At 34.0% G+C, this 24467-nt stretch overlaps 1 protein-coding gene and 1 long non-coding RNA gene across 3 annotated transcripts in view; one reads left to right on the forward strand and one right to left on the reverse strand.

Annotated features, from left to right (window-relative positions):
* Positions 1-185: 185 nt before the first annotated feature.
* LOC149480428 (uncharacterized) lies at positions 186-9730 on the forward strand. Of its 2 annotated transcripts, none has more exons than XM_089706794.1 (12): positions 186-303; positions 649-757; positions 833-1587; positions 1885-2106; positions 3113-3279; positions 3471-3583; positions 3894-4143; positions 4470-4635; positions 7958-8059; positions 8287-8376; positions 8611-8729; positions 9088-9730. In XM_089706794.1, exons 2-12 carry the CDS (start codon positions 726-728, stop codon positions 9133-9135), a joined length of 2064 nt encoding a protein of 687 aa, XP_089562920.1. In that variant the 5' UTR covers positions 186-303; positions 649-725; the 3' UTR covers positions 9136-9730. The 2 variants fall into 2 exon arrangements, with proteins under 2 accessions (XP_089562920.1, XP_089562921.1); XM_089706795.1 differs by having other exon boundaries at positions 187-303; positions 654-757.
* A 6551-nt stretch (positions 9731-16281) lies between these two features.
* The window catches only part of LOC149480429 (uncharacterized), a 53649-nt gene continuing 45463 nt past the window's right edge, over positions 16282-24467 (reverse strand). Inside the window, exon 3 of the long non-coding RNA XR_016317076.1 lies at positions 16282-16410. This is a non-coding gene — a long non-coding RNA (uncharacterized LOC149480429). The remainder of the gene's footprint in view (positions 16411-24467) is intronic.

Consider the following 24467-nt stretch of genomic DNA (forward strand, 5'->3'; position numbering starts at 1 on the left):
TTAATTTTTAACAGTTAAAGTATTTAAAACTACCGATGTAGAAATAATTTTAACTTATTTTAATCAATTTATAAAATTATTTTTATTTTTATCATACCCCGAAATGTATAACAAATAATTTATACTTGAACGCATTGCATAACTGTCCTATCTGGTTAACTTGGTTTTCTGTGATCTGTCAATCATTAATCATTTTGATGTTATTGAAATAAGTTTGTACAACAAAGCTTTTCGTTAAAAAGATATTTGTGTGTAGAATACTGTTTATATAGTTTAAATATTCAGTACTGTTATTGTTAACAGGTAATCCAATATATGTTACAAGTTTAAACGTGATAAATAACATTCGAGACGCATATTTTATTGTTGGCTTATTCTCTTTTTGTAATTGCTTTAGCAGTGATTTTTTTCTAGATAAAAAGCATAAGACAATTTTATTATTTTAATATTTGCTATTTCTAAACGTTCTTCAGACAAATTATTCAATAATTCTTCGTAAATTAATCGTTTTAGGTATTTTTGACATATGTCATGTTATTTGTCATTGTAATAGAAAAGAAGTCTTATCTCGTTTTCCAACAAAATAATACGTATTTTACAACAAATAACATCCTCAAGAATTAAACAAACTACAACTTTATATTTCAGTGTAGCATTGGGACCAATGACCTTGTTGCATTTCACTTATTTATGTTTATAACATTAGGTTGTAAAATGTACCCAGTATGTCCTATTTGAGTGCTTCAGAAAATGTGGGGTAAGTATAAAGTTTCGAAAGAGATTACGAATGTTGAAATCACGTAACAATTACTTATACAAGTTGTACATGTAGTTTCAGTGGTATTCCCCAAAATATATCCGATGCGAGTTGTGCGTCCCAGTATAAAATGGCTGTTGAGAGTGTGCCTGGAAGTTGCAATAGTGAAGTAAACATGTTCATTCATGATAGTTCTGGCGATGAACAAGCTTATATACCCCATTTAACTGATAACTTTTTTCATACAAAATTCAAAATAGATCACAATGATTTATACACATTTCATGATTCTGATGTTATTGCCGGAGAGATTACTGTCAGTCAGACCGATGATAATTTTATATTCTCTGATGGAGTCGATGACAAAATGAAACTACTCAATAGTCCAAATAAAGAATTGGATATTCTGGGAGTGCTCACCAATGGCGATATAAAGGAAGAATTGAAGGAACCAGTTTTGAATGGTCATTATGAACCAAACATAAGTAGTACAGAAAACAAGTTAGTTGAGAGTAAGGCTATAAATACCAAAGTAAAAAAGCATCAAAGTCAAATCAATTGTACGAATCAAGTCAACGTCACTGCGATTAGACGGCCAAGTGTTCATAGCCCAAAGGGTCATACCACATCACAGACTGGTAAAGTCAGTATTACTAACAGTAATATAAGCAATGAAAAGACAACTTCAGTGGGTAAGGGTGGGCAGGAGACATTTCTAGATGTTTTCAAGCGAGAGCAATGTTTAACTGAATGCCAAATGGGAGCTGTTAAGACTGAACCTATTATTGCACCTGTTAAACCTACACCTGCTCCCAAAAAACCATCAACAGGTTAGTTTCACTATGAATTCTTGTCAAAATTAAAAAAATAATCAAGAATTGGTATTAATAATTTAAATTAAGAATTAGTTTACAAAAAATAAAATAACTATCTCAACATCTTTACTCAAATATAATTGAAATAGAGAGAAAAACAAAACTATATAAACTTATTACATATTTTATAAGGTATTTCGTACATTCTGTTTATAGGTTGTTTTTATAAAAAAAAAACTACCAAGAATTTAAACAATTAATGAATGGGATCTGTTACATTGTCTTTACAAGTAAATTACATATCTCTTTCAGTTAAACCATCGCAGGCGAAAGTGAAAAAGGGCAGAGGGCCGATTATGCATGAGGCGTTACAACGGATACCAACACAGTGCAGAGCATTAGTAGTGCCAATAAAGACATGGCACGCGCCCGATGAAGAGTTGTTTCAATGTGGACCTTTGGACGCACAGAAGTGGAATCCGTTCAGACAGCTTGAGAGTAGCAGCAGCGATGATGACAATATGCCCGATTTTGGTACATTTTTATTGTGATGTAGTTAGTTTGAATAGAAATGGTATTTATTTTTTTATTATGCATAAAATTATACCTTTAATATAAATGTAATAGAGTAACATTCAAATCGGGCTATTTTAAAATAATATAAATGTAAAAGTAAATACAACATTCACTTTGTGCAATGTCATACAGCTAAAGTATAATAAGATTAAGAATGCAAGTCTATTTTATTGCATAAAGTATCTAAATGCAATGAACTTTTAACCTCTTGCAAATGTTGTATTACAACTCAGTAACTCTACTTACATGTTATTGAAAACTCATTTTAAACACAATGTGTCTTTTCAGAAGTCTTTATTTATTGAATTATCCATATGTTAAGTATATATAATATTTATTTTCATTTATTTTATTGGGTTTCAAAAATAAAAAAAAATTATTACAGGTACAATATTGTAATAAACATAACTTTTTCCATTGAGATAATATTACTACGTATGGAGGAGACACCACGAACAAAATCTGTGCGCCATTTTTTTGCTCTAACTAAGTTTTAAAAATTATTATCTAGTTAGGTACTTACCGATGAAAGTTATTCCTTTGCACTTTTCCGTATTATTTGTGCAATATCGTAACACACACGAAGGCATATTTGATGCGTTTCACTTTAAAACAAATAAAAAATGAGCGTGCAGTTACGCCATATGGCGTATGTTGAGCGGAACATAAGTGATGTAGGCGGTGTCGTCTCCATATGTATATCTCAATGAACTTTTTCATGTTTTACTGACTTACTTTATATCTATTACTTAGAATTTATTAATTAAACATTGGAAACTAATAATAAATGTAAGAATATAATTTTGTAATTTATTGGCAACATTACAATTTTTACTGCTAAAATTAAAAAAAATTATAACCTATTTATTTTGGATGGAGAGGGATGAATCCTGTCTTTGTCTCTTGCAATAGGAAATGGTAATGATTTTAAATCTCAAATATTTAGAACTTAATATATTTTTAGAATCTGCCTCCGGTCCGGTATGTGTAGAAGAAAGTGCAGCGGAGTCCCGTAGCGCACGACTGGAGTTACGGAGGGCGGCCATGAGGAGACACGTCATGAGAACCGCTACCAGCATGCACTTGACTAAGAAACATAATGAGCATAAAGCTTTGGCTACCCTTATAAAGGTAATGCGTCTTAGTTTGGAAGATTAAGGTAATTTCAATTTCAAAAAAAAAATTCTAATTTCAGATTTTTTTTTTATAAATAAGAGTTACATTACTGTATTCGTGATGGTAATGATAGGACATTATTCACTACTTATTAATAAGTATATGTAATTTTTTGAGGTATTATTAAAAGTTTTTAATAATTACAGAAACAACTGAATGGAAAAAGTTCTTGCCGTCTTCCACAACAAACTATGAATCATTTATTGGCGATGCGTGGTATGTCTTCAACGTTATCATTACAAGAGCGCAGAAAACTGAGGCAAGTATAGTTGCCGCAAAACATAACTACATACATAATTTTATTTATGCCTCTGGCCTACTGACAAATCTTCATAAATAATTTATTTGTCACTTACCAAAACCCATTTACAAGACAATAGTTCAATTTATACTTCTGGACATGTTTCTCTAAGTAACAAAAAATATATAAAAAAAATGCTTATAAATCTATTGTCGTCTGATCGACGATTCATTTTGTTATAATAGTTTATTATCCTGTCATGTAAATGTCATGTAAAATGTCATTTTTATAGCAGCTTTAAAAAAAAATTAAAATAACTTATATACAGAGCAAGTGGGTGGTCAGGCGGCGAGAGCAGCAAGTTGGACGCAAACGCGTCCAACATGTGCGCAGAAGAGAAGTGCAGCGAAACGCCGCTGCCGTGCGGGCGCTACTGCCTCGCGCACGTGACGCTGGCGCCCGAGCAGCGGCTGTACGCGGCGTGCGCGGCCGTGTTCGCGGGCGGTGAGCGCTGCAAGCAGCCGCTGCTGCCGCTGCACGAGCAGACGCCGCTCTGCCCGGAGCACGCGTGGAAGCGGGTCAGTGGATAATGAGCTTTATGTAGGAGGCTACGACCTAGCGCTCAATTTGCTATCAAAAAACTTAGTCATATTTCTGTTATTACTACTTTCAAGCTTTATTTTGTATAAATATAAATATTTGCACGGTTTTTATTACAATGTGGGTAGTTGAAAATTTCAATGCAAAAGGTTTAAGATGTTTACTTTTTGATTAAAAAACTTCTGAGTGGATGACAAAAAAATTCTCAACTTACGTATGTAATGTACTGTATTATAAATGTATGTAACTATGTATTACATAAATTATCACAAAACATTAAAAGAACTCTATTGCAATTCCACAGGACAACTACGAGCTCCTGAACCGCGAGGGGCGTCCACAGAAAGCGGCACGCAAGCGCGTGTGGGCGGGCAACCGGCTCGCGCGGCCGCCGCGCCCGCCGCGCAAGCCCAAGCGGCGCCGCAGGCTCGTGCCCAAGCGGCCGCCCGTGCACACGCAGAGCCTATCAGGTATGTACCCGATAAAAAGCTCACTCACTCGTGCCCAAGCGGCCGCCCGTGCACACGCAGAGCCTATCAGGTATGTACCCGATAAAAAGCTCACTCACTCGTGCCCAAGCGGCCGCCCGTGCACACGCAGAGCCTGTCAGGTATGTACCCGATAAAAAGCTCACTCACTCGTGCCCAAGCGGCCGCCCGTGCACACGCAGAGCCTGTCAGGTATGTATCCGATAAAAAGCTCACTCACTCGTGCTCAAGCGGCCGCCCGTGCACACGCAGAGCCTATCAGGTATGTACCCGATAAAAAGCTCACTCACTCGTGCCCAAGCGGCCGCCCGTGCACACGCAGAGCCTATCAGGTATGTACCCGATAAAAAGCTCACTCACTCGTGCCCAAGCGGCCGCCCGTGCACACGCAGAGCCTATCAGGTATGTACCCGATAAAAAGCTCACTCACTCGTGCTCAAGCGGCCGCCCGTGCACACGCAGAGCCTATCAGGTATGTACCCGATAAAAAGCTCACTCACTCGTGCCCAAGCGGCCGCCCGTGCACACGCAGAGCCTGTCAGGTATGTACCCGATAAAAAGCTCACTCACTCGTGCCCAAGCGGCCGCCCGTGCACACGCAGAGCCTGTCAGGTATGTATCCGATAAAAAGTTCACTCACTCGTGCCCAAGCGGCCGCCCGTGCACACGCAGAGCCTGTCAGGTATGTACCCGATAAAAAGCACACTCACTCGTGCCCAAGCGGCCGCCCGTGCACACGCAGAGCCTGTCAGGTATGTACCTGATAAAAAGCACACTCACTCGTGCCCAAGCGGCCGCCCGTGCACACGCAGAGCCTATCAGGTATGTACCCGATAAAAAGCTCACTCACTCGTGCCCAAGCGGCCGCCCGTGCACACGCAGAGCCTGTCAGGTATGTACCCGATAAAAAGCTCACTCACTCGTGCCCAAGCGGCCGCCCGTGCACACGCAGAGCCTGTCAGGTATGTACCCGATAAAAAGCTCACTCACTCGTGCCCAAGCGGCCGCCCGTGCACACGCAGAGCCTGTCAGGTATGTACCCGATAAAAAGCTCACTCACTCGTGCCCAAGCGGCCGCCCGTGCACACGCAGAGCCTGTCAGGTATGTACCCGATAAAAAGCTCACTCACTCGTGCCCAAGCGGCCGCCCGTGCACACGCAGAGCCTGTCAGGTATGTATCCGATAAAAAGCTCACTCACTCGTGCTCAAGCGGCCGCCCGTGCACACGCAGAGCCTCTCAGGTATGTACCCGATAAAAAGCTCACTCACTCGTGCCCAAGCGGCCGCCCGTGCACACGCAGAGCCTGTCAGGTATGTACCCGATAAAAAGCACACTCACTCGTGCCCAAGCGGCCGCCCGTGCACACGCAGAGCCTGTCAGGTATGTACCCGATAAAAAGCTCACTCACTCGTGCCCAAGCGGCCGCCCGTGCACACGCAGAGCCTGTCAGGTATGTACCCGATAAAAAGCTCTCTCACTCGTGCCCAAGCGGCCGCCCGTGCACACGCAGAGCCTGTCAGGTATGTACCCGATAAAAAGCTCACTCACTCGTGCCCAAGCGGCCGCCCGTGCACACGCAGAGCCTCTCAGGTATGTACCCGATAAAAAGCTCACTCACTCGTGCCCAAGCGGCCGCCCGTGCACACGCAGAGCCTGTCAGGTATGTACCCGATAAAAAGCACACTCACTCGTGCCCAAGCGGCCGCCCGTGCACACGCAGAGCCTGTCAGGTATGTACCCGATAAAAAGCTCACTTACTCGTGCCCAAGCGGCCGCCCGTGCACACGCAGAGCCTGTCAGGTATGTACCCGATAAAAAGCTCACTCACTCGTGCCCAAGCGGCCGCCCGTGCACACGCAGAGCCTCTCAGGTATGTACCCGATAAAAAGCTCACTCACTCGTGCCCAAGCGGCCGCCCGTGCACACGCAGAGCCTGTCAGGTATGTACCCGATAAAAAGCACACTCACTCGTGCCCAAGCGGCCGCCCGTGCACACGCAGAGCCTGTCAGGTATGTACCCGATAAAAAGCACACTCACTCGTGCCCAAGCGGCCGCCCGTGCACACGCTGAGCCTGTCAGGTATGTACCCGATAAAAAGCTCACTCACTCGTGCCCAAGCGGCCGCCCGTGCACACGCAGAGCCTGTCAGGTATGTATCCGATAAAAAGCTCACTCACTCGTGCTCAAGCGGCCGCCCGTGCACACGCAGAGCCTGTCAGGTACGTTCGATGATAAAAAGCTCACTCAATTACAGAATGAAAAGCAGCGGCGTTTCGTGATGAATGGGACCCGTATAATTTTTTTTTTGGTATTAAGTTTGTAGGACAACTTTAATGTTTTTGTTGCTTTTTTTAGATGAAGGTTTCAATTTTTAAACTTAGTTCTTTGATACACCCACGTTAGGGGCCCATGGGTCCCCCGTATAATTGATACGGCTGATACGGAGGTAGCTATGTTCCTGATGGAAAGCCTACACAGAAATAGGATTGTAAAGGTCACACGATGACATGATAAAAAACTCATATGATGATATTATAATAAAAACCAACACAATAATATCATAAAAAGCACACACAATGATATGGTGAAAATAAAAAGCTTATAAGTTTTTTTATTTCTTTATTTATACGATTAATATAATTTTTGTATACTGACCCAGTTTACCAACTCAACATAGACAGACAGAGCGTTAGGCGAGTCCGTATCTAATAGGTACATATTATATAAATAATAAATATCAATCATCATCAATTATTATAAGTACGTATTATCGGGAATGGAATCGATATTTTCCGTACCATAGTCATAGTTGTATAATTTCACAAGAAACTATGTACATTTATATCTAGGAAAAAGAAAATTTACAATTCATTCCGCTTGTTGCATTTCCTTATGCATTGAATTGAAATTTACGCTCCTACACGCAAACATAATTAATAGATGTTACTACTCAAGTCCACTTAATATCAAAATAAAGACATTTTCCATCTCTTTTTTAAAGGCTTATATTAGCTTAACCTGTATGTTTGTATGTGTGCCTCGCTTTTAACTCACTGTAAATGGACAGATTTAATTCGAAATTTGTAACTCATCAAGGATCATTGACAATACTATAATTTCATTTAATTAAAGCTTTTTTTTATCATCTTTTTGTTGTATTTATTAGCTAGCTGTATTTATTATTTCTTAGCTTAATTCCCTTCCTTGTGTGTGTGGAAACTTGAAATTTAACTTTTATTAAAATTAAACTAGTGTGTTAGTTTAAATGAATTTTAAAGACAGTTTATAATGAATATTTCAGAAATAAACGCTTGCTCGAATTCATCATACGACAGTTCTGAAGACACGGTAGTCGGCGGTCTCAGTGAGAGCGAATACATGACAAATAATTCTGGTGAGCTTGGTAAGTTATCATTATTCGTATCAAAAATATTGCTACGATAAGTTCGAGAGGGTTTTACACATAACAGATTAAAATATTATTGTTAGTACGGTATTTAGGTGTGTCGTTAAAAAGTACTTTTTATATTACCGAAAATCATTATGTTTATTCACTAGGGTACTCACTCGATTCATTTGTTCCAATCAAATAAAAATTTCTAATAGTAAATTTGTTTTTTTTTTCAACAGAGGTTGGCCACGTGCCGCCCGATGACATTCTGGATCCTTCAGTGTTGAGTCAGATACCCGATGAGGCGTTCACGGAGTTTTTCAATCAAGGTAAGCTTATATATCTGCCTTATGTACTATTCTCGTTATTTTATATCATTATACAATGTGTAATTTTTATGTTATGAAAAAAGACAGTACTTTTTTTAGATGTTTTTTTTTTGACAAAAAATGGAATAAAATCGTAATGTTTGTATTTTTTAAAGATCCGTGAGAGTAATAATATTATTTATAAAAACCTTTTATTCTACTCATAATTCATAAAGTTACATGTTATTTGTATAGCGGAAAGCGGCAGTACATTTGCCGAAAGCTCGGAACTTGCGGCGGCGTTAGAAGCCGTATTGGACGAGCGCGCTCTTGACATGCCTGAATGTGTATTCTCACAATCGCCGAGGAATAAGGTAGCTTTTTCATAACAATAAAAGCTTAAATATTACCTTTTTTAGGTAGGACCCAGGAAAATATACCCCCATTTTTTTATTTACAAAATAAAAAATGGGGGTATATTTTGTAGCATAAGTAGGTTTATGTAATTAGCCCATGAGAACCCATGATTAAGGTAACTAGAACGGAGCCGCTATATCTGATTGGTAAATTGATTGAAATTATTAATAATGTTATAAAAATAAAATTTTACCATTACGACTCAGAATAAATAATAGCAGCAGATATATTAATTTTTTACAGTCTTGCACAATAAAAACTAGATTAATTCACGAGGAGGAGGAATTTAAAAAAATATATTATGTATTATTCCAGATGCAAGTAACCGCAGTGAGCATGGAGCCATCGAGCGCGCCCTCATAACATAAATATAATAACCATCTCTTTCATTTTAAAATAAACTCTAATACTATTATATTTAGGAACAAATTTGTTTACGTGATGTGAAGTTGGAATTTATGCTTTAATTTGGTGTGTTAGTGAAATATTTCAAGTGTTCGCAGCCTGAAACGTTTGGTAAGCAGTAGTTGGTATAATATGTAGGTAAGAGAGTACCGATAAATTCTTTAGGGTCAACGCAAATATCAACCTTATTCTCTGAACAATAAGTTCGTTATCTCCAAGATTTTGACTTGGATTTTATTAAGTATGCAAAAATGTACTCAATGACAAAGGACATACAGTTCAATTTGAATTTTAAGAATTGCGTTGATCCGAATCATGTCAATAAAAATTACTAGCTTCGGCTCTTATATCTCTGTTGTTAGGAGTCATTCTTCGTTTTTATTGACATGATTATTTTTATTTTTTTATCTTTTAAGTTGTACATATTCACGTTTTTACGTCACAAAATTTCTAAATTTGTGTAAACCGAAAACAGTATTATTATTATGGGGCTTATTTGGCTGGGTGTAGATTTTGAATTTTTTAACGAATTCGATCAAATTTCGGTTATATGTTTTAGGGCCGATTTTTCAATGCTTGGATAAAACTTATCCGTCCAATAAAGTATTAGACGATAATATTAAAATGTCACGTAAACTGTCAAATACGGGCAATTAGAATACGTTTTTAAAATGGTAGTTTTATACATTATTCAACGAATAAGTTTTATCCAAGCATTGAAAAATCGGCCCTTAGTTAGTTTATTATCATATAAGGGTTACTTAATTGGGAATTGTAGTACTATTAATTTAAATTTGCATACTAAATAATTACTGTAAACATTTCTGACGTGATTGGTTACTATTATAATATTTTATATTAACTTCAAGTAAGAGATTATTTCTCGGATTTAAAACTTTCATTTTTACAATTTTTATTAGTTATAAAGTAATTTATTCCAACATGAACACGAATAAGTGAAACAAAGCAATAATTAAGAATAAACAATAAAATATGTATACACATTAAGTGTAATTTTAAACTAAACGAATATAATGTTTGGAGTTATTCTTAAGTATTTATAAAAATTTGTCGGTCCTCGCTTAGAATGGTAGATGTAGAAATTTTGAAGTGTTGTTGTTGTATTGGCTCCGATTGAGGTTGCGTGTGGTGTCGTAATTTCACGAAGGACATAAAAACATCAATATTCAATTTATCACAATAAGAAAGAGATTAAATTAAATAACATTGAATTTATAATATCATTGTATAAGTTATTTCATATAAGTTATTCGAACTAAATGTATTGCCATCTCACTTAATTCAAAGCGAAAGAAAGAGACTGACAGTTACGATCGTTATGTATTGGTTGATATTTTGATAAGCCAGGAAATATACTTCAGTTGTCTCGTTCGTTTGTTTTTAACCTTATGACATTTTGTTCCGAATAACTTCGTTTGGCGAAATTAGCTCTATGTATCTTTCGTAGTGATAAAATAGTTTAAAAAAGTTGTATGATAAATTGAAGGTTTATGGTATCTTCGTGAAATTATTACAAATAGCTGGTTTAGGTAAGGGTTCGCGTTGTTATGTCGTGTTCTTCGATCTTCCGTCTGTCGTGTTACTGTATAGTATGAATGAAGTGGTATATATGCGAATGTCTATGTGGATTTCAAGGTCATTGGTTTGTAGACGGTTTTAATGGACGATTTCTTTGATACAGTAAAGAATATCCATCAATTAACAAAACTACAGATTCCTAAAGTTTCAGAATTATATTAAATGAAGTAATAGGGTCGATTATATTCATATAAAGCGCTTACGTATAAAGGGAACTAATTTTACTCACATAGCCTTTCTGAATATGACTTATATGACTGTATAGTGTGGTCATACCATTATTTGTCTATCCATTTTACATATCCATACTCACAACTATAGTTTTTATTTGCTTGCACTCTAAAATACATATTTTTACTTGATCCTGTAGTAATTCATAGTTTTCCACCAAAAATATTAACTGCCCATCAGCATGACTATAAGCTAATCTTCTTCAATGCTATAGTAAAATTTCACTGCATATAGATTTTGAACATCTTTTCTTATCAAATTGGGTTTGATTAATCGACATACTTTTAAATGCCCATAGATCAGTTCGATTTGGTTGATTTTCTTGTTTCTCCAATGAATAGATTTGGATATTTACATAGGTTTATAGGATTCATATATCAACATAATATCTCTTATCGTCTTGCAACCAAGTTATTTAACCAATGTTATTTTATTAATCATCATATTCACCAGCATAGAGTTCATAATTTTTATTAGATTGATGCATGACTTTACTGGTTTGGGAAAGTAAGGTAAGGAACGACTCATTTAGACATTATTGTATTCCCTTAAAATTGACTAATAGAACCAAATGAAATATTTTTGTAGATAACGTTATGTTCCTAATAAGTAATTATTGTGATTAATGTCGAAGTGATAGAACACTTACATATTTATTGGAATTCGAAACTCGAAAAGTACATTATGTTAAGTTATTGGAATACTTGTAATTTAAGAAATTTTGGACGATCATTTTTTAGTTTGAAATTTTTTGTGAATAAAGTAGATTATTCTTCGGTTGTAATTATTTTTTTAAAGATTGTTTTATCAAACCAAAAATATTACTGTCTTAATACATGATAATATGAAATAAATAAATATGAAATAAATATTATAGGACATTATTACACAAATCGACCTAGTCCCACAGTAAGCTCAATTAAGGCTTGTGTTGTGGGTACTATGCGACGATAAATATAATATTTAATAAATACATGGTCTTAATAATTGGACAGGATTAAAGGATGTGTCCCATTGACTAACCTATTGTAATATTTGATTTACCTATACTATTTTAAATGTATATTTTTGTAGGAGATGAGCATTAGTACATATAAGCTCATATCGACAATATCACATCACTTATAGGAACAACATTTATTTCATACCATAGAATAACTTTACCGATTATTTAAATTAGAATATTCGTTTCAGTATATTTGAAGGTCATATTTTTTACTAGCGACTAATACTAGTATGTAGTTGCTTTTTACGTTGACGCGCCTGCGTCATTTGTTTACTACAGAGAATAGAAACCATTCACTCATTGCGACATTTGACATTTTTTCAGCCATTCCGAACAATAATAATCATTGTTTACGTTAATGTTTTACGCTTTATGCAAATGATAGGCGTGTCTTCGTAAATTGGAGTACTATTTGTGTCTATTATATAAGAATGGGGCAAAGCCCTCCGCCTCTATATACAAGGTAGGATATTTATCGGATACGCTTACCATCCACATAGGGTACCTGCACTTTCGTTTTATAACAATATACAAATCAATAGAGTTAGAATATTTGTATGTAAGTACTTTCACTTGCTAGTTATTTATTTGTACCTTTTGTAGATCAATTGGAACTGACTGCGCTTAGGGAGATTAAATAGAATCTAAGCTATTGCACCTTTAATTTAAGGCTATATAGTGGATTTTAACGATGTCTGAAATAACAAATCACTGAATTAATGTAGGTTCGCTTTAGGAGTATTTTTAGTCTTATGCATGTTGATTATATCTTCAGAACTTTCAATTGCAGTTTTCCTCATTTTTATGTAATAAAAATTATCTTAACATTTTCACAAACACAATTCATTACTGGTTTATTTTCGGTACTTCAAATTATGAAAATGGTGAGGCGTGTTTTAGAGAAGTCGACCCATTGGTTTGGTATGTTATGATGTAGCTATAGTTAATGGTAATATTCACATAACCAGCGATTATGGAGTGTAACCTAAGGCTTTAAGGTTTAAATTTCACTGTTACATTTGTCTGGTATTGTAGTAAAAGCAATACTTAGGTTACATTTGAGTAATCACTGGAAGTGAAGCGATATTAATCTTAATATCGGAGTATGCGCTAAGAATGTACGGAAAACAACTACCTCTTTGAATGTCTTAACTTGTTCACACTGTATAATTGTCCATATGTGTAATCGATGTTGTTGAAATTGGAAATAATAAAAGGCAAAATATTGAATTTTCAATATAAAAACTTATGCCATTATAATTTAATTTACCCTATTTTTTGTTTTTTACATTTTCAATGATTCATACACGTTTATGATTGAATTGCTGGAATACAAAAATAATGCAGCGTGTTTATAAGTGGGGGAGGAATGCCATCTAGTGGAGAAACGCGGAACTACTAATATGACATTTTATAGTAATTTTTGCATATGATTTTTAACAATAAGTAATCCAAAATTATCAAAACCATACATAAGCTCATAATATTAATATTTTTCATTTTAATATAAGCATGCAAGTTTGATTGTTAAATTATGAATGAAACACGGTTGATACAGTGATCATTAGAATCAATGTTTTCCGCCCTATAATATATGATACTGTGGTCTAGTTTTTATTATCCTTTAGCGAACCCACCAATAATTTTATTTAACAATAACAAGGGTATAAGATGATAAATAAAACAAATTAGTAGGTGTTATATTATATTGTTAACATTAACACAAACAGTAATACAAGAGTGGACTACATTATAGACTCGTAGGAACAACTTCAGTTTGTATATTATGTTAAATTAGGTGTGGGTACTCGTTTTTAGACACTAATTTATATAGGAGCGTGTAATATACTTATACTATTTTTATATACTTTTTATCTTGGTAGAAATTCCAATATCTGAATGCGAATAAAGTTTTTTTTTTTTAATTTGTCAATGCGTTTGGTCTCTAATAAGTTAGATTCGTATATTTTTGTAATAATTAAGAAAGCATTTTTAGTTTGTAGCCACTTGTACAGTATGTAATTTGAACATCTAAACATGTAATTTATGTGTAGAAAAATGTAATAAACATTTTATTATACTTATTTTTATTTATTTCCTTTCTCTTTATTTGTTTCTACTTCCAAAACATTATGTTACTCTATTTCTGTCTATATTTTTTACACAACACAATCGTTTGATACTTTACAAATTTTCATTTAAGTCCAATAACCAAAACATGAGAAACATGATTACAATTTTCATCTTTCGAAAGTGCACAGTCAATGCACAACGAGCCATATTATTTAGCTCAAGACGTCGCTACAAATATGGTTGTGAATAATTATTATGTCGGTGGCACGTGTGTCGAGCACGAGTGTCGAGTTGGCACCTCTCCGATAAATGCACCTGAACGTAATTGCATTTATTTTAGTGCATTAGCGACAGAATGCGTTGACGTTGTGTATGAAAGCACTAGATTATAGCGTGTCTATTTTAGATTTATTCCACATTCTGCAGGCTTGGTATTTTGTAGTACCTACCTACTTGGATTAGGGAACCACGGATATGCATAGACTAACAAATTCTATATGAACAGGAATATAGTAGAGGATTCATCTTTATTTTATACAATTGAACCAAAAAATGACTTGTTATATGTATATGAGGAAATAAAAGCAAAAATATAGATATGTATATGAATCGTCGTATGAATATAGAATAAAAAGGCAATAAATGTGACATCTTTGCGATACACACATAAAATATAAACATTGATTGTCTTTTATAGATAGAAGTCTATTTGCAAGCTTGAGTTAATAGATAATTTATTATTCAGCAAGACAGGCCTATGTACCGATTAACATTACATTTGCTCAACTCAACTCGAATACAATATTTATCAATAAATTGAGGAAATAAAAATTACATAAAAATAGCTTTATCAGAAATTAATTGATAAATAAATAATTCAGAATATAACATGAATATTGTTTTAATAAGACTCCGCACATTTGTATCCATAATTTCATGTGGGTACCTAACTAGTGTATTTAGATAAAAACAATATTGACAATATGATCACACATCTACTAACACATAACAACAAATACAACATTAAAAAACAATTCAGTCAAATATACACAATATTATAATTAACGACAACATAACTGAATTTATATTTTTGGTTTTATGGCATTCAAATGCTTCGGATGAAAGGATGCGGGTTCGAGTCCCGCCTCGTGATCGAATTTTTTCTATTCTTTATAAATTTATATTGACAACATAACTATCAAACATACAATATTAAAAAACCAATTCAGTCAATGAACATTCATAGTATAATCTACGAAGAATATTTCTTGCTTCTGCTCGACGAATCTTCAAACTGATGTGATACAGGAGTACGCAGAGGCAGTGCCGTTAGTGGCTGTTGCTTATCACTTAACAACCAGCTAACCACACTGCCAAGGCGGTCAACCCAAATGTCTTGAAAGTCTTGAAATGTTTATCTTCGTAAGCATGTAGCAGTTGAAGTGTTGAACTTGACAGGATAAGAGGCTGCCCCTGTAACAAATCTTCACACAGAAAATTGAACAGTTGTAGGTAAGTAGCATGGGATATATGAGGGTAGTTTCATATAAATATAAATCTATAAAATTCCCAAAAGCAATTTTTGGACTCTTTTCTAGAGTATATTTTTTGTGTGAAAGATATTCTATGCACTAATTTAAGGCACTGAAGCTCTAAAGATGGTGTATAATTACGAAATAGGGAGATACTATATAATATTATAATGCCATATAAGTAATTATAATCTCTATTAACCTTTGTAATTAATAGTTGTATTATGTTATGTTTTAAAGTAAAAACATCTTGTTCATAATTACTGAGATAATATAAGCTTACTTTGTTCATTGTTTATTTAAATATGTATACAGTATTGAATCCAAATATGTTTTATGAATCCAGAAATCTAAAGCAATACAAGTAGACTGAAATTTTAGTAGTATGTATTTCGATAGTTAATTCTCAATGTCTGCTTTCATAAAATTTCATTGAAATATTTATTATTTCTTATAAATAGGATTTAAATAAACTCAAGTAGGTTTCAGAATTTTTTATGTCTAAACTAGTAGGGTTTATCCATAATTTTAACCATTTATTATACCCAAGATTATACCTATTATATACCTACATCAAAAAAGTATCAAAATGATTGTCAAATTTAAATACTTATTATCATTTTGGAAAAATCATGACCTGAGGAAATGCACACTCCCTCCCCCATATTATTGGATACTCTAATACTCTTTTCAATTATATTTATTGCCGAAATGACACGTTGTTTGCGAAGTGATTTCTCATGTTCTTATCTCGTAGGGGACCTTCAGACGTCTCCATGATCTTGCGACAGCCTGAAAATAATAATTAATAATATTAACATGCGCACCTTGTAATGTCTTATTTAGGATGAAATAAAGACAAAAGAATATCGGGTAAATGTAAGAATATGACCTAATAAAGAACTATGACTGTATGCAATAAAAAACTTATAGAAGAAAACTATTGCACTTATACTATACAGGGTTACTTGTAAAACACCGGCAACCTCGCAGGACAAGATAGCTAACATCATAAGTAACAACATTTGTTCTACGACTTTTGATAATTTGTTAGATTTTATTTTCATACAAAAATAAATATTCATTTAATTTTCCGTTTGAATATTATAAACTCTACGCCTCCCAAAAATTACGTTAACAAAAAGCGAACGAGAGGGGGAAGGGGGCGTCGCTTCGTCCATCCGATAATGAATAGAACATAGACTTACAAATCTTAGGAGAGCACAATAAAAGTTTAAAAAATCATTTAAAAATAATTTATTGCGTTATGCCAAAAGTCGTAGAACAAATGTTGTTACTTATGATGTTAGCTATCTTATCCTGCGAGGTTGCTGGTGTTTTCAAGGTAACCCTGTATAATATTATATGAAATGAGAGTTAAATGCATGAGTCCATACAGCTATTTAACCGGCAGTTCTAATCATAGAGTTATAGATCAGTAATTAACCAATGGGTCGGTCAGATAAATTAAGTAGGTAGGTACCTAATTTAAACCACTAGTAATATGCTGATGTGGTTTTCTAAAGAAAAAAAAAACCAAGTGAATTAAGTCTAATGTGTTTTAATATTATACTTTATTTTTACTATGTATTATAGTTTCATCTTTTATTATATTAATAGAAAATCTGAAATAGACAGAAGTCGTGATCCAGGTCGAAATAAAACCAGCAACTCGTTTTCTCATCATAAAAGTAAAGCATTAACCATGGACGTATAAAAAAAGACGGACGCCGTTTTACGAACAAACAACGTGAAGCCACCGTAGTAAGCTAGCGATCGTGTAAAGACAATAAACACGCACACACTCTCACCATAGTAAGCTAGTCGGCCGCCATTACGTCGTGAACTACCGACTGATTAACTGCGTCATTGTTTCACAAAAAAAAAATTAAAATGCCGTCTTGCGTGGTCACAGGGAAGCAAGTTATTTCTTTAAAGTTTTAATGACAAAATTATTACGGCAAAATTTATAGAAAAAAATACAGCTGCCATTGTCATCAGGACAGCTGTTGCCATAGTGTTGCCATTATTTCAGAATCTCATTCTCCCAAAAGTCGGGGAGTTGATGTAAAGTTAATTAATTTTAAAATTACGATGAAATAATTTCATACAAAATTTGTTTTTGTCTTCTCACAAAAACATGTATACTATGCTAACCCTTATATAACAACCATATTGAAAAAAAAATTTCACAGCCAATTCGACATCTGATAAAAGACAGTTAATTTGAAAATGTCAAGTGTATGTATACTGAAATCGTAAGAAGCATGTTTCCTATTTGTTTGGTTATAAACTAACAATTAATTTATATAATTTTATTTATTTTAATAATAATTAAGGAGACATTACTTCTCCTCCCCCCAATATTTGTTGAACAAGTTTTCATACATTTTCCTTTGGTTTCGCGTCCAGTGGTTGATTCGTCAAAGCTACATAGTAATTGTATTTATGCATAGGTTCTAATAGTTAGAGAACACATAAAAAGTATAACAAATTGAAAAATAAAAACACTAAAGTGTGGGGTAATTTTATTGCATCTGGCAATCAACCTGGCATACACACATGGATGTGTCGCCGCCATTACTAGGCTTCACTCAATGTTTAGGCGATACTCCGTCCGTCTTTTTTTATACGTCCATGGCATTAACATACTAGGTAATAGTATTTTAAATTTTAATGAAGAATTCTGAAATATTATTTTGGGTTGTTGAGGAAGTGATTATGAGGAAGAGGAGGAGGAAGAGGAATTTTCACACGCAAATTTAGGGGATGCGGATGAGGATGAGGATATTTTTTTGAGGAAGAGGATGAGGATGAGGAAGAGGAAGCGGATGAGGATGATAGGAAATTATAATCAAGTCGAGTCACTTTTTTATTTAGATAGATTAGGTTTTGTTGAGTTATATGCATAAACAAAAGCTCATCTATTAGAGTCCGACTCGTGACTCAAAAAGTATACCTACATAGGTATAGGCTTTGTAAATTCGCCACCCGATCGAATCGGCCTGCCCCCCTATGCAAGTGGCTTTCTGTTAGCGTAGCGTTCAATAGAATAGACTACGAATGTATGAGATTGACGTAAGCTGTAGATAAACGTATCTACAGCTTACGTCAATCTCATACATTCGTAGTCTATTCTAGTGAACGCTACGCTAACAGAAAGCCACTTGCATAGGGGGGCTGGCATAGCGCTTCGCGTAGCGAGTGCGTTGCCATAGATACGGCATCCTCATAAATTTCCTCAAAATTTTGAGGAAGCGATAGCGGAAGAGGAATTTTTTATTTTTATTTTTGAGGATGCGGTAACGGTTGAGGAACCCAAAATATTGCGGAACTTCCGCATTATGAGGAAGCGGAAGAGGAATCCTCAACAACCCTAATATTATTTATTCTTTCAATACTAATTACTAATAGCTAGGTGATAAATATAAGGCTTGGCTTATTTATTCTCATTCCTCATTATTAAAAGTAATAAATTTCTAAGCCAATCAGTTTATAATTTATTTAACCACGTTTTTCTAATGAATGTCAGCAAGCCCTTTAGTTTCACCTGTCAGACAAGTTCTCAATCTTTATATGCGTTTCTACGTGATAATGATTAGTATGTACCAGACCAGAGAATGTACTTTATATTATGTAATTGGCGCCATGGCGATATTTTATCAATTTTAATTAATTAAGTAAGAAATTATATTTTCCTCCACTTTCGTAAAATACCTAGTTGCGATTCACATGTGGGATAATATGTTTAAAAACTGAACATACCTCCTACCTTCCTACCAGCTACGAGGTAAGTACATATTAAAAATTTATTATAATTAGAACCATCTTAATTAAATAGTCAGGGGTTTGCAAACTTGAATACATCTCATATTATTAATTTTCTAAAAAGGTAAGTTCAATTGAAAATAAACGAAGTTAAAAATGTACCTACACCAGATTTCACACACAATTTATAAATATTAAACTTTTGGTCTCAGTAGACAGACAGATAAATTTTATACATTGTAATAAATTTGCTTATTTGCTAAGTAAATTACAAAGGTGTGCTAGTTTGATTGTTAGGAATATTTTTAGATTAATGGCCAGTTTCCCATCTTCTGGGGTCTTGTTTAACTCATCTTTAGTTCAAATAACAGATAGGTAAGCTATGAAAGAATACCTGTATCACAAAGTGTCAAATAGGCTATAGGCTAATCATCAATGGTATCAGCAGGTCGACAGTAAAAATTCGGAAATAGGTAATTCTAAATGAAAATAAGTAAAAATAATATTCTCCACAGCTTTTATTCGCGTTATTATCCCAGTAGGTACCTACTTTACACTGTATCAATGTAGTAGGATAATGGAGGAGCACCATTTGAAGGACCTTGTTGGTGAATATAAGCAGATCATTGCAGAACAGTAGACCTTATTAGGCTTTCGAATTAGTCGTATTAATAACGTAAAAAAACTACTCGAAACACTCGTTATATTACAGCTCTTCAAGAATGAAATATCAAATACAAAATAGTGATAACAATGTTCGAGAAAAAACACGTTAACTAAAGCGTCTTCCATGATTCCATAAATTCCACGCAGAATTAAGGGCTTGGTCTAGTAGTGCAAACAAATGCATCCTGTCATCCTATATGTAAATAATACAAATGTACTAAGGGAAAGTTGCTCCACTTAATTTTTAAAAATTAAATCATTCGTATAATTTAATATTCGTAATAAGTACCAAAAATGACAATTTGAAACAATTTTCGTGAAAATTACACCGGGTGATTTTTTTTTATCAGTACACAAAATTTGCGAATACTTTCTATTGATATCTTCAACTTCATGTTTATATAACTGATCAACTTTTACAAAGAAATTTGGACGAAATATAAAAAAAAATAAGCTTTCCATACAAAATGCATAACTCTATACATTTTTTTCGACCTTAGTTTCTTAGTGAAAGTTGTTCAGTTTAACTAATAAAACGGATAAACAAATTTTGTATTTAATAAAAAAAATGTAATGTTTGTGTTAAAAAATTATAAAATAGAAAAATACGCAAATGAAAACAAAAGATATTTATTTCTGACTAGCTTCCGCCCGCGACTCCGTCCGCGCGGATGTCAGTCTTCGCGTCTTCTACAGATTTATTATATTATGTATAATATATAGATTTATATTGATAAACCTAATAAATCTTTTGCTAGCATTCTGATGCTTTATCGGTTGCACTGGATTTATCTCTTTTTTTTCAATCGCTTGAATGATATAGGATGGGTCCTTGATGGGCATCGAATGCTGAAGTCTCGAATCAATCAATTCTGACAGTAGGCAATTTATGTAAAATCTTGATAATGGTCCATCATTTTATTTTGCCTAAACGTTACATACTTTTTTATATATTCTATTTTTAACGAATGATTCACTCCAGTCCAAACAGCAAATAAGCAGACTTCTGCTTCTGCAACGTTTAGTTGTCCCTGAATTTGGAAAAAATAGTCATGATTCTTATCTATGACAAAAGTGTTCTTTTTTGCATTGTATTTCAAATATTAAATTTTTTTTAACCGCATCTTCCGCATTCATGTCTTTTGCCGGAATTAGACATTTAACTTCTACTAGTCCCATTTTCCCTTTTTGATATGGGAGTGTATAAAGTAAATTTTTTAGATATTTCTCGTTATACTTTTAAAAAGTTATTATTGTCATTTTGCTCATTAGGTAAAGTAATTTCGATATCAGTTTTAAGTTTTTTGATACCTGCAATCACGTCATAATCGCCTGCACATACTTATCGATTACACCCTGTATACAATCCACCATCCACATTCATAATGTTTTCCTGTCCTCCTCTCCTTTACGCTGTTCACCGATACATTTTAAATGAGTAAATCTGCTACCACTGAAGGATGTTTCATTGTGATCAGCAAATTTTCACCACTGTTGTCGATTATTTGTTTTTCATTTTTAATCAGCAATTGGGAATCATCAGTTTTGTTTTTTGCAGATTGGTGATGTACCCTAACAATACGTCGAAAAGGGAAAGCATCAACGAATTATCGTTTTCGTCCTTTATTTTATTCTTCGCGTCTCTGTTACTTCTGTTTGTTTAGTTCTCAACCCCACTGAATTTTGATGATGTGATGATAATCCATTCGTTTTAATATTGGTACTTAGAGTTTTTTGGTAGTTTTGTAGTTAGACTAAACTAGAAATGGTGGACTAAATTTGTCAGCGCGTCTGTAAGATCAGAATATAAAACCAACATCCTGTATTTAAGTTACAAAATTAATAATCAAACAACATGCCGCTACGTTGAAAATGACTAGAAGAAAAAATTAAAACACCTCGGATCAATTTTGGAGTAAACAAATCATTTTCCCCGTATGGGGATTTCCCCGGATGAACTTGGGAAGTTCAAGTTCTCAATACAAGTTTATATTATATTTCGTATTTCTCAAACGAAAAATAAACATTTTTGGAACTTCAAAAAAATTATATTATAAGAAAATTTATGAACTTACTTTAGTTTTAAAGAAATATACATCCCTTTACTGACACCCCGTAAAATAAAGAAATTGTTGCCAATCACCTTTGCAATCTATTTGGTTTCATTAACTTTATGTTCGAAGATAATTTTTTTTCTAGTAGTTACACGCGTATTTTTTTCGTTTATTTTCCATATCGAAATCAAATGTTTAAAAATACGAATATTTGCACAAAACTAAGATAAAAATAATCAATTAATAAAAATATTAAATTTAATGAAGTAGAGCAACTTTCACTTCGGTATGAAGGAAAATCGAGCGTAGAGCACACGTCAGAACGCTCCGGCCCAAGGAGCGCGACTAAAGAAATTCGCTAGGATTTTTCCATATTATTTTAAATATTTTTTTAATATTTAAAGAATTATCAAAATCCAAAAAAAATTTTTTTTAAAGGATTAATACTCATTGGTCTTCAACCAACTCGAATAAATTAATGGAAAAAATAACTTTTAGCAGTATTTATCAATCGATTTTGTAAGGCAAAAAATGGGAAATTTAATGAATTTATAACGCTCTAATTAAGAAAATCATAAGTTTTTCGGCAATTGTATTCAGCAGTTTTTAATAACGACTATATAAGGATAATAATGCGCTGATCAGATTATGTAAATTGTAATCGGTTGCAACGTAGTGAGTGCACAAACTTAGCTCGAAATGATTTTGGGGGAAAGAGACTTATCTTGAAGGCCTGATTAAGGTAACATAAAGTAACTTTATAAATGTGAAAAAATTCACGCGCATTGCGTATATAACACTAATTGATAAACAAGAAAAAAAAAATCAGTTTATCATTTCATTAGCCGGGAAAAAATTGTCAAATAACTTGTTGAAAACACAATTTTGCTAGACTGCAGCCTTAAGTGATGATGAGGTCTGCATTACTGGCGGAATAATACAAATGTATGACATCACTGCCATTGACGTCGAGTGCAATTTTTTCCAACAACTAATTATTGCTATTGTGGAGATTATAAGATTATTTCGCTATGCGAATTGAACCATCTACGTTTTTTTGTTGACGTTCTACGCTGTCATTATAGATTAAATTATGTGTGTAGGAGGGTTCAAGTTTCAAAAACGTTTTAAATCTAGTAGCCTCTTAGTTGGTTGACACCATGTTGACACTGTAGGTACCTAAAATGCGGCTACAATTTGAGGTATCTTCAATAATAGATGCTATCCAAATATATCCAATTGTATAGATCCAGATAAATTCATCTGGCATTTAAATAAAGTTCAGGTAAACTATAAATAGTTAACATGAGAACATGGCGTGAATAAAGTCACTATTTTAGCTTTTGCACGAATAGCAACCTTCAATTTTATTACAAGTTCTACTACATATTATCAATATTACGAAAAATAACAATCGTTGCTTAATATTTTGCTATAAGACATTAGAAATCTAAGTGTAGTTTCAAAATGTTCTGAAATTTATTTCATTATTAATTATATTTCGCGACCGAATTCGCTGCAGTCAGTAGCATTCGTTACGAACTTATCAATTGACCATTACGCAAACTATTTGAAAGTGAATAAATGTTATATGCATCGAATAACTTCCTATTTCGTTTGTTGTAATATTAAGTTTCTTGAAGTTGCAATTGTGGCATTAACGTTTCCGATGCGATACGTATCTAATTAGCACACGTCCATTGCTTCTTTTGTTAGGTAAGTGTGTGAGGCCTGCAGCATGTGTTGGAATAGTTGAACCAGTGTATTGTGATCAATTATGTATGGTCGATATTTTACATTTTATGCGGCTAAGATATTAATAATGCCGTTTACAGCATAACTATCGTTTTCTATTGCAGTCACGCATATCGTACCCTTTGGAAATATCTATGTTAGAATATAAACTTGAAATACCTGTATCAGCTTCAGGCTGGGAATAATAAAAATGCAATTTTTGATATGTTATACGAAATGAAATAAATAGACATTAGCTTCGTGAAAAAATATAATAGACGTTGGAGAAAAACACAATGTTTAAGAATTGATGTTATGCAATTAAAAATTTAAACATTTTTCAAAATAGCTATCGCCTTTGATTCAAAATAATGACCAGTTTGCAACTAATAGGTACAAGAAACTAGTCTAAATATAAACAATGTAACTAAGCAGGTGACTATTTGATTTACATAGTAAATACTACTTCGAATTCTAATTGAATCAATGGATAGTTCAACAGACTGCATGTTTATCGTTTCTTATGAAAATACATACTACTCGTATTCGTATATATCTCACTTGGTAAATGAACACTATTGAAATGGAAATCTAGATCCTTCTCTAAAACCATCCAAAAGATGTTGA

The sequence above is a fragment of the Colias philodice genome, chromosome 18, assembly GCF_061535455.1.
Source record: "Colias philodice isolate Cphi_HAF_F1 chromosome 18, ilColPhil1 Martin Lab GWU primary, whole genome shotgun sequence".
Lineage (NCBI taxonomy): Eukaryota > Metazoa > Arthropoda > Insecta > Lepidoptera > Pieridae > Colias > Colias philodice.